This window comes from Anoplophora glabripennis, unplaced genomic scaffold (assembly GCF_000390285.2).
Source record: "Anoplophora glabripennis isolate ALB-LARVAE unplaced genomic scaffold, Agla_2.0 scaffold120, whole genome shotgun sequence".
NCBI classification, from domain to species: Eukaryota; Metazoa; Arthropoda; class Insecta; order Coleoptera; family Cerambycidae; genus Anoplophora; species Anoplophora glabripennis.
In genome coordinates, this window is record NW_019416214.1 from 372,159 (window position 1) to 384,642 (window position 12,484).

The window sequence follows — 12,484 nt, forward strand, 5'->3', positions numbered from 1 at the left end:
AAGTGATAAACGTCGACGCTTCACTAAAGAAAACTTAGAAAAGCACTTAGTAATGTGTTTTAACCCCTTCCAATATGCCACTGAAGCCTTGTCTCAACGCTAAGGTTTTTCGGGTAAGTGATGTCATTTAAATTTATATAGATATTTTATCCTCTACTTAACCTTGCTCTTTGATAATAGTACTCGACATATTTTCTGTAAACATATTAATATTTTCATTCGTAATCTGACTACGGTCCTGTTAAACTCCGCGCCGTACTAAGCCTAGTTAACAGCAACACCTCCCCCTAAATTTAACGAAGTAAAAAACTGTGTAATTAAAAGGGAAGGGCACCTGTATTTAACGACTCCACTGCTGATATCGCCAATGAGGTGGATTATTTACGAATTTGCAGGAAAGTTTAATATTCCCTCTCAATTTAGAGAAATAATTTAAGGACACCTGTCAACGCTTTCGACGCCAGCACAGTTTGCTAATTTCTAATTCCCTGTTAATTAAGCGTGAACAATATTAAACATTCAGAACTAAAGTTGAGAGGCCTTAAGTTTTACAATCCACCGGATGGAATGGCGGAAAGAGATGTTGATAAAGCGATTATTAAAGAAATGTTTGCGGCACCAAAGCTCCGCATTAGTCACCGTTAATGTTCCGACACGATGCAATTATAGCGGCCGTCTGTGCATTGTACTCGTTTATGACGTCACATTAGAGGACCATTTTAAATACTTAATTCAATTGAGATTAATATAGAGTGCTTATTACGCTTGTTAGCTGCTGCCAACCCGGACGAATTTCAACCAAAATAACTCCATTCGTAAATTAGGTGACTGCGAACTGCCACAAAAATATACAAGGTGTTATATATGAGGCGAGACAAGATGTCGTAAAATTAGAACAAAAGGTTTAAAAATTTCAATGCTGTGTCAAATTTGATCCTCAAGCTCATTGTTTAAAACAATACTATAAATGAAAAAAATTGAAAAAATATACAGTGTTCCATTTAAGAAAAACCACCTTAAAGATGCTCAGCTCTAATGCATCACCCTGTATAATTCAAAATATTTTTAAAATGTGAACTTTTTTAAGTATATCACTCTCACAAAATATTTCTTTTCAAATCTTTATAATAAGGGAGATATTGAACTTTGTCATACTATTGGGCCACCCCGTATATTTTAATATTTCTTCAGGTAATGATTTTGTGGGAAATATTGCTTTAACGGTACCTACAGATTAGAAAGTCACATATTGACAGTAGCTACAAAGCAATACTTCGTGACAAAATTTATTTAAGGTGTGACATATGACATGTTTTTTTTTGGTTATATTTTATCCACAAGCAATACTATTCACTTCGACAAGAAGCGATAACTTTAAATATATTCCAAACGTGTTCCTCTTGTTTCTAACACAAAGCAGCTTTCAAGGTAATCGACATGTACCTATCTAAATTCTCCCACATCACAATTATAGATTTCAATTTATATTAGTCAAGTGGTTTTTGAAAATAAAACCTATAGAAACTTTTATCTAATTTACTAATAATGGATTAAATTGGAATTTTCAATGGAAGAAATGACTGTTATGGTTTGGAAGATGACAACTGTCTTCAAGCTATGCGGTGTTATCAAGATATATTTCCTCAGCATCAATAATTTAATAACAAAGTTCTTCAAGGGTTCATCAATATTTAAGGAACTGATGCCTTGAAGAAAGAAATGAAGATTGTGAACATAGTCTTATAGCAAGTACAAGATATGTAACTAGAAAATTTTCAATATGAATCACTTGGCAGCTTGGTGAATTTTTTAAGGAAGAATTGTTTACTTTCAAGACACTTAGGCTATCTTTCAGGAAAATTATCGATAGGGACAAGTGAGTCGTTGCCATAAAAGTTCACATTTCCTAACTTCTGTCCTTTTCAAGGATAAAGCACGTTTCGACAACATGGAATATATAATTATGATAATTGTCATATCTGGATGAAGAAGATCCTGAAAAAATCATTGAAGGTCGTTTATACAAATGAATAGGTCAGCATAATGAGTGATAACCTAAATGGTCCTTTTACTCTACTTCAAGGACAAACAGGTGGAAATAATTCTAATTTCCTTTAAAATGGCTTCCTTCTCATTTTGAGTATCTTTGAATTTCTGTCAGGAAATGTGGTTTATACACAACGGAGCACCTGTTCATATTAATCGCATTGTAAGAAACTATTTAGATGTAACATTTGCCAATACTTCTCTGCTTAGATAGGCTCAGACCAATACCCTGACCTGGTCTGTCGCTATACATTTGATTTACATATTTGGAAAAAGCTAAATAGTGTACGCTTTTCCTAATAGTGCTCAGGTTACTCTTTTAAACAGAAACCAAAAATGATGCGTTAGAATGCATCCTGCTGAAGCAGAAACCATCAATTTTTTAATAAGGACCACCCAGGTCCATGAGACAAAGGGCTAAAATATGAGTAGAACAAAGAGAATTTTGAAAATCTTTAGGGTTTATGTTTGTTAATTTAATATTCTCCTTTTTCTTTGCAAGAAGTTGTTTTAAATTGAATCCTTTTTGAGAACATACAAGTTCTCAGTTATTTGAAAAACGGTTAGACCTTTCTTATTCATTTTGATTTGTTCTCTGTGTCAAATAATCTAAGTTCCCTGCGTCCATAAGAAACTCAATTATTTTCCCTGATCGCTATATTGCAATCAGTGACCTTGAGTGTCTTGCCAATTTTATGCGAATCAAATACAGCTTTCCATGTTGAGGTGTACATTTAACACTCTATATCTCCAAAAACAAAGAGTTTTAAGTTTTTATTTATTTGTCTTATCTCTGCCTCTACATTTACGTCTATTTTTAGAAGCTTTTAACTTGCCTTTTTAGTATGGGTCAAATCTTGCAACTGAATTTTGAAACAATTATCACCAACCGATCGAGCTGAAATTTTGCATACAGGTTCAGTTTGGATGACAATGCATGGTTAGCTAAGTGACGTTATTCTAAATCCAATATGGCGGACTCCCAAAGATGGCGGACCAGTTATTTTTTATGCACCCCATGATATGGGTATCAAATGAAAGGGTTTGCTGAGAAGAATACGAAAATAAAATGACGTCACTAAAAAACTTATTTTTTAAAAAAATTTTTATACATGAACCTATTTAATTAAATAATTGAAAAATACCAATATTATCAAATTGTAGACATGTTCTCTAATTTTTCAAAATAAAAAGTAAATAATAAGGCGAAGTTGATATTTTTTGCGATATGTTTTTCCTATTTTGCTTTTTAAAAAGTAGGGACTTAATTTTTTTTTCTATTTCTGAAGAGAAAAATTAGACACATTTTAAATGTTTGCCACATGCTCCATGTGTTCATTAGAAAAAAAATCATAGGCAATTATGGCAAACAATTTTTTTGTTTTATTTTTACTTTTGTAGATATTTAAAGTACGTTTTGAAATAATTTATTACGTATCCTGACAGATGCCTAAATTTTTAATGGGTCGGTGAGTGTCGGTGGGTTTATTACCATCTTTTACGTTTCCCTCCTACAAGAAATACCAAATTAAATATCACAGACAAATTACAGCCAGTCGCTGCTTAATGGAGTTTTATAGGTGACGCTTTTTCAAGTGTCCTAAGTCCTCAGAGTTGGGCGTATAATCGTATAAGCTTAATAAATTTTTCCTACGCTTTATGCTGCAATAAATGCAACTTTATATATTGCCGGAGTTTAAACTGTGCCGGTTCCTAGGTGCACAGTTGCAACAAGCAGGTTTTAGGAAAGAATTCCGCAGAATAAACCGATACTTCTCTAACTTTTGTTCATATATTTCTAATAACTGTCACAGAGACTAAGTTTGATATGCTAGAAAAAACGCGATGCTCTACAAATCCTTCAGACGTGACTACTTGTTTCTAATTTTTAATTTAATGGAATTTTGTGTAACTGCTTATTTGTAAGAAAGCTTACAAATGACAATTACACTGACAAAGGAACTTATAAGATTCATAAGAAGAAAATTAAAATCGGCACGACAAAACTTTGACAATCAGTCATTTTGATTATAGTACGATTTTTAAATAATAAAAAATACTAAACTAAACAAAAACGTATTAAAAATTCCACGAATAAATATTTAACCTTACTTTTAATGCTACAGTTAATTAAAACGTAACGAACGTCAATTTAGATATATTTTTGATTTTGTATCCGCTTTGTTTTATTAAACTCGTGATCACACACTGGACTTTTGCCAACCATTTGTTCGCTTTAAAAAGGCATTGATAAAAAATTTAATACACAAACAGCTTAAAGATTTGTTGTCTTTACAAAACTAGTTTAGTGTAAAATCGACGCTTCAATTTTTGGTTACGTACATTTTCAGAATTAAGCGTTCCCTCTTCAAATATACAGGATGTTTCAAACAATCAGGTCAAACTGCTAACTGCTGATTTTTGGGTGAAAATAATGGGGCTTTCGTCATTTAGTGCCAAAATAACAATTAAAAAATATTTTTATTAATAATTTGCTTTTTAGGATATTAAGATAAATTCTGACTTTTATTTTATTCCAGAATAACTTAGATACACCATCGGGATACACCACTAGCTTCACTCAATCTTTCAAATGAGCCTCTTTTAACACTATTGCTTTTCTGGGCACTTCGAGTATGATTATTCTTGTGTCTATATCATTGTTTTTGAGGTTTTTCTCTTGCCGGAGTACCATTTCAGGTCTCTTGGGAGTATTTTGATTATTGGGCTTCAGGAAGCACCTTATTTTGGGATCTACGCCTCGAGAGCACCGTTTGCAGCAAATATCGACGTCAAAAATTTTGAATGGTAAAAATTGAGTTTATTGGGAATAACCTATTAACAATATATAGGTTTGAAATGTGTAAAGGGCTCCATACCATGCAATGAACTATTTATAGGGCTTATGAGTCGTACTGAGTACTGGCCAGTTTCCGTTCTAGTTAATGCAAGGTACCAGGGTAGAAGTTCGAACACAGCCTATGATAACTCCGCATAGCGATTTCCGCTGAAGTTTGTACTTTCTACTTCTCAGAATGTTGCCTGTCTTTCGAATCAGTCGTTTCATGTTGAGATCCCATAGTTCAAATCTTGCTGCGTTCGGAGAACTCAGTTTCCAAAATTCGGAACTGGGAAGATTTTCTCGCGGTCATTTTGTCACTGAAAGTAGGGTTAGGAACTACTTGGACAAAATATTTGAAACAGAAAATTGCGATTTCGGATGAGATCTCTTTTATAGGGATAGTTGACTAGATGTCCTCGAGTATTGGTAACTATTTTTGCTGAGATCCCCCTGGTAGATAGTCCACAAAAAGATCGAAATGGAACTTAGTATATCGTATACGTTCTAACATAGTTTGTTTAATCGTCAACACAAGAAGAAAAAACTTAGCTTTCAGGTACTATTGACTTAAAATCCTAACTTATAACTGCAGCGAAAGACCTACCACACAAGATGTACCTAATTCTATCTGAGTTACTAAAAAAGTATTAACAATTTTAAATTATATATTTTTATATCGCATTTAAAATTGTTACAATTCTTATTGAGTTGAATTCATAAATTTATTCATACATTTTATATAAATATCTTTCATTTCTGATACACTTTCGGAGGAAGATAATTTGATAAACTTACTGTATACTTTGAGTTGATCGAGCGGTGGAATGGCCGTAGTTTTTTGGGATTGATTATTTTTGCCATTCCTTGCAGATGCCATCAACCTTTGCCTTTTTAATGGGGGAACCAATCTGGCGGGTCCTACTGGAAACGCCGTTGAAGCGTAATAGCTGCAAATGAAAAATCGCAGGTTAAAAAGGGATACGTCGAGGGAGAGTTTATTAATTATAATATAAATAGATACATTTCTCACAAGCGCTGGTAAGGGAGAACATAATGTGTTTATTTATCCCAAATAAAACGAAATAAAATATGTCGACCATAATTTAGTTAGATTTATCTCCAGAATCAAGACCTTATCTTAGTTCATTATTTTTTTAAAATAGTGATATAGTCGTTTATACATTTAAGTTAGATCTTTGTCATATTATCCTCAGTATCATTTTTCGGTGGATACCAGCAAACGAGTAAAACACGACTTCATTTAAATTGGACACACACGAATTGCAAATTCCGTGTCCAAAACTATCAAAATATCATCTAGCGCTACAGAATATTCCATGGAAACTGGGCGACAGGAATATGGCGAGCAAATCACATGACCGTGTTTAACGGGACATTTTTCAGTTCACAGTCATTACAAAGGATTGTTAAAAATGAAACAAGTTGTAAAAACAGCTTTATCTTTTTATTGAGCTGTCAACAGCAATACGATGTAACTGGATATTTGTTTTTTAAATAACTCTGACGCGGCACGTATTGGTTAACTTTTTAAATTAATAATGCATAATGCATGAGCGTTATTTCGATGTAGGCAAATTATTGCATCAAAACACATAACGATATATTCGATGTCGAAACGTAGAAAATAGAAAACAAATATGGACATATGGACAAGATTAATATAAATTTTACGATACTATTAACTGCAACAGAAAAATTACCATAAATTGATGAAGTTATTCAACTCGTATAGTGTATTAAATAAAACCCAATATTTTTGTTAGCGTTAATAAATATGCAAATTTTATTTACATTGACAGTTGAATATCTCCATAATATGGAATGATAGAGAAAATAATGGTACATATATACAAATGAATAAAAATCCTGGTTCAACAAAATATTCATGGTAGCCACTGTTACTATATGTACATATAACGAAATCAGTAACTAAACAATTATAAGCGTAAATACAGGTAGGTACTCATTCAATATCAGTCACCAATTTCCATTAGAAACTCATGTTTCTTAGATTAGTAAAAAAAAGTTATTATTTATTTAAAATAAAAATATTAAGATTACAATTCAGAATTTGTTAAATCAATCAGTGACGAAGAAATATTTGCATCTTCGAGTATTTGATTTCAACTCAAGTCTTGTGAAGCAGCTTGAAAATCAAGTCAAGAAGTTAAATCTTGTTGAAATAAAATTTTAAATAGTTCTAGCTGTGTAGAAAGCCCTTATGATATTCCACATACATACTTACAATTAATTGAATTGTATTAATTATACAGGGTCGGAAAGTCCCCATGGTTCATCGGCCGTTACGTGAGAGCGATAAAGTGAGTCATAGAAATCCGTGCAATAGAGAAGGATGGCTATAATGAAGGCGTCTCATAGTCACCGCCCGTTTCGCCCTTCCTCAAATAAGATCCACTTCCACTTGTAATTCAGCGACCGGTGGTCATCTTTGTTTTCGTCGTTTGCCTTTTCTGTAATAAATGTCACTACTTATATGTTAATAAAATCCGTTAACAGAGGGCAGCCCTAGAAAGAGTGATGCCAGATCTACAGATTTTTTTGGAAATGAGGAAATAGGGAATTTTGATTTATTTCTTGGGATTTTTAAGTCATTTTAAAAAGTATACTTAAATAACAACTAAATGAACTTTAAATGCAGCTGAGCACTATACTCCATTTGAATAACTTCTCAGTAGGGGAAATAAGGTCACTAGATTTACAGACAGAGGTATCTACTAGCTACTGTAAAAAGTTTTCTTTTTTACCCGTTGTGCTGCCCTCTGTTAACGGGTGGTATTAACATATCGGAATACCGAAGTCGAAATTGTATAAGTAGTGACATCTATTAAATAAAAGCCAAACGACGAAAACAAAGATAACCACCGGTCGCTGAATTACAAGTGGTAGTGGATCTTATTTGTGGAAGGGCGAAGCGGGCGGTGATTATGAGACGCCTTCATTATAGCCATCCTTCTCTATCGCACGGATTTCTATGACTTACTTTATTGCTCTCCCGTAACGGCCGATGAACCATGGGGACTTTCCGACCCTGTATATCGATCCTAATGCAACAAATATTGATTTAAATTAAATTCCAAAACCGCGTACGTATTATTATTAATCTCGACTGTCCTGATGATTTTAATGCAATTTTTAGAAGCAACATTATTATTATTTATAAAAATAATGAAAACAATGTTTTACCGCAAAAATTATACTAGCTGTAAAATATAGCACACAAAATTTTAAAGAAATAAAATTATTAATAATATTGGTTTTTTGTTTACATAGGTACTATTATTTCATCTTTCGAATTAAACATGTAATGTAAGTAAACATTTTGACGTTTCGATAAATATATCACCCTCCTGTTTAGTTAAAAATTTGTCCAAATTTAATTTCGCACAAGAGGTTCAAATTTTACGTTTTCTGAAGCTATTTAAAGGTGAAGTGTTTCTGATACCTGTCTCACATTTACCTAATTTATAATGAAGTAGAATAAAAAGAAACCAAGCCTGCGTTTTAATGTAAGTACTTAGATATTAAATAGTTTCTTCAGTATTTCCACTTCCACAAAAATTTTACTTAGCCAATTGATATACCAAACTCCACAACTAATTGTTGTAGCAATTCTGTACAAGTAAATATTTACGCTATCCACCATATTACGAAGTTTTGTGTTAATGTCTTTAAATTGGAAGATTCGATTCTTTAGCAACAAATTTGATGACATTTTTACTTTCTCTTTCTCTTCTCTTCCATTCTTTGACCAATATCTTTAACTTCACATACCTGTATTTATGCTATGGTGACATTGTGGTTTTTTTTTCAAACAAAAGCCGACAAAGTAAACGTTGTATGTCAAACAAAATTCTAAAGAGCAGCTAAAAACTAACGTCCTTTTTTAATTCTATAGGATAAAAATTCGAAAAAATCTATGCCGTACATTAAATCTCTTCTAGCAGGATCAAAGCTGATGAATTTGTGTATAGGTATCCAGTTTTTAAAAAATATTCTGAAATATGTATTTAAAACAACTTTGACCGATTTCACGAAGTACATATCGAAGGGCACAAAAGCCTTCAAATTAAAAATCTAGGGCTGCGATTTGCCTCGGCGAGTGAATATTTTGAAAGGTACATCTACGTGCTTATCGTTGTTTAAAGGGAAATTCAATGCATATCCCAGATAATTGAAAGCCAATATATACCTAGGGAACCTGTTAATTCAGAAGTTTGTGCAATGTTCTTACTGAGACATATTTGTCGCGTAAGGAAAACATTGGTAAAATCTCTACAATGTGTCAATAAGATGAAGTGAGCAAGCAATTTAAGTTTCCAAACTTCATATCGCGAAATTTCTGGGTAATCTCTCGCTTCAGCGAAAATGATTTCCCAAGTTTAATACCAGATATCTTGTTTCGCAAAATTATGAGACGTTATGATTGCTTCGTATGTATATTATTTAATACTCCACCGATACGGTATGTCCTTCATATATTTCTTGCCCTTATTTTAAAAATATATCTACGCTTTTTCTTAATTATCTGATCTAAATTTGTATTAAATTGAAAATGTTACCAAAGTCGTAGCAACACATAAGTGGGTACAAAATATTTGTAAATAACTACAATATATCAGAAAATTCTGTTGACGGCAGAGTTATTTTTATAATTAATTATTGAATCATTCCTGGATGGTTTCCCTCTGGCAACACGGCATTATTGCTGCGTAACAATAAAATTTTAACGAGCCCTCACGGGGTAGTTACTTCAAATAAGTTTCCTCGTCGATCAGTGTTTAAAGTAAATAAAAACTCCTTTGCATAACTGAAGTTTAGTAGGGTCGACACGAGTTCGAATGACTTAAACTAACAAAAACGAAACTTCACAAACGCAATTTGTTACTGGAGTATGGCAAGAGTTACTGCTTGTTTTGCTGATGTCAATAAAAAATTCCTAAAAGCACTTCGTTTACTAAAATTATTAATTTATTTACTAAAAGTCATAATTTATTCATCAATTTCATCAGTTGCTGCAAAATATACTATATATTTATGCCACTTTAAAGTCGACAACTGTACAAAATGATCTATTTTCTTTGAAGTTAACTGCTAAAAAATCCCGGATAAAAATATTTATGTAACTTGTTCAAAAAGATGTTTTTCGTACTTTACGGGTTGTCACGTCAATTTCAGGTTGTGTACTTCACTTACTTGTTGCACTAGTTACATAAATAACTAGTTGAAATATGTTGGATAATAATAAAGTGTCAATTTCAGAAGTTTCGCAAAGATATTCTTCAGCGATTTTACTTTTTTAATTTAAATCGATACACTGTAAAAAATCGGTGTAAGTGAAAGCAATAAAGGTTCAGAGTGAATCCACTGCTACATTTTCACTCAGTAAGGCATTTTGATCATTTTACTCATTTGTGATTATATTTAAACTAAAACTGAGTACTTTCACTCAAATATAGGTACTAATAAATTCTTCACGCAAACTCGTATTTGGTGCACTTGTACCTAAATAAGAGTAAATGTCTTCACTACTAAGTAAGTTTAAATGTATATTAATTTCGAGTAATTTGAATAGTGCCGTGAAGATGGCACCACTTACATATTGCTTCTGTAATCTCGACCACTGTGGATAGGGGTCCGTTAGATACTCCAGAAAAGCGTGATCGCCAGGAGAACAGGCTTTAGCCGGCGGCGGCGGGTCTCAGCCAGGACAGGAGGAGGCCCCGCGAAGTGAATTAATCTCACTGTATATCCTAATTAATCATTTATGAGTGATTTATTTTTGCACTCAATATTTAGTTAATTAAAATCCAAGTCTGAGTAAAAAATGACTCAAAAGTAGTTAAATTTAAATCATATTAGGGAAAAAGTCAACTCTTTTATATACTCAGAATACAGTTAAAAGCCGCTCAATTGTTAATTAGCAGTAACTGAGATTTTAGTAATACTCACTCATTTCTGATGCAATAGTTTCACTCAGTTGCACTCATACTAATAGAGTGAAAATTTCACTTAATCGGTTGTGGACAGAAATTGATACATTACTGAGTAAAGTTGAGTGAAATTTGAGTATTTTTTCTTACAGTGTAAATTTATCGACAAAGGATGGATAGAGACAAAATTTTTAAATCACAGCATAAAATACTAATACAGTGAAAATGTCTATCTTCGATGTATGAGTAGCAATGTCAAGTGGGCGACCGAGCACAAAAATTTATAATACACGGCACAAATTAGCACAGAATGAGCACAAAATTATAATTTTCAACTTGACGGAGCAGCTTTTGTGCTGCTTCGTACCCATTTGTGTTCAAGTGTGTACCCGGCTTTAGAAAAATAAAGTCACATATAATAAATTAGATAGCTGACTTACTGCAAACACAATTTTTCGGCGGGTATTGCTTGGAAGGGAAAATCACTGGGAAAAATTAAATTTTCCAGACCGACGGAAAGGATGATTTGTGTGCCTCGAGCTAACGCGAATTCACTGCACGGGTATAGTTTAAAATGTGCTATAAAATTTATAATTTATGCGGTTACATTTACAACGCGGCAGTAACTGGTTGTTAAGTACCGATACGAGGGTGGCATATGATCCGGAAAATGTCGGAGAATGTATGGAATGAAAAAAGAAAGACAAGCGTCAGCATCCAATGTGTATTGTTAGTGGCAACTGGTGTTGACACGATGATAAAACCGGCCCGTAAGATTTGTGCTACGTCATTAATGGCTGGCCTCAGATAAACGGCGTGTCCGTTGCACTAACCGTATATCGATTTTGGATTTGTATTAGGTTAGGAACTCAGTTACGTATTTCATAGGCCGCCGCTTTCAAATAAAAGCCAATTTAGTTTCCGCTAAGACATGTGGGGTATTAAATACGTCTTAGATTGATGGTGCCCCTTAAATTCCTACAGTGGGCAAAACTGCCATACCCCCGTTCTGTGTAAACGTCGAAGTTACATGTAAAATGTCTTATTCTGAATTCAAATTAAGTCACAAAGAAATAAATGCACATACATACGTATAAAAACAGTTTTCAAACTTCAATCCCGCAAATGTTGTACGTTATTTTAACTAGAAGGAAAGAAAAAAATCACTTCTCAATAAAAAATCACATCTCTTGTAAAGGAGATGCGTAAATCAAGAAGGGAGTTCGTGAGAGGCGTGACATATACAGGGTGTTAAAAAAAGAGTGTAAAATATTTCAGGAGGTAATAGTATGAACCAAAATAAGCAGAAAAGTCTTAATAAACATGGGTCCGCAAAGTAACGGTTGCGGAGATATGGACCACTATTCGTTTTTCAAACATTTTATTTTATTAGGAATAAACCGACAAAGGAAGCTTTTAACAAACAAAAAACAAAGTTAGAGAAGATGTTCTAATATAATCTGGACATCAGGCACGTTTTTCATTAAACATTTGCTTGGGTATTGTAGGTGACAGGTTTCTAGGTCCTGTTGTTTTACCAAACCGATTAACAGGCGCTGCTTACCTCAACTTTCTGCAGAACACACTGTATGAGTTTTTGGAAGACATTCCTTTGAATCAGAGG

The 12,484-nt window shown here is 33.2% G+C and overlaps 1 protein-coding gene across 1 annotated transcript in view; it reads right to left on the bottom strand.

The window, feature by feature from the left end:
• Positions 1 to 12,484, bottom strand: part of LOC108907827 (heterogeneous nuclear ribonucleoprotein C) — a 447,713-nt gene that overhangs the window by 47,310 nt on the left and 387,919 nt on the right. The window contains exon 8 of the mRNA XM_018711644.1: positions 5,684 to 5,835. Within this exon, the coding sequence (XP_018567160.1) occupies positions 5,684 to 5,835 (152 nt within the window). The remainder of the gene's footprint in view (positions 1 to 5,683; positions 5,836 to 12,484) is intronic.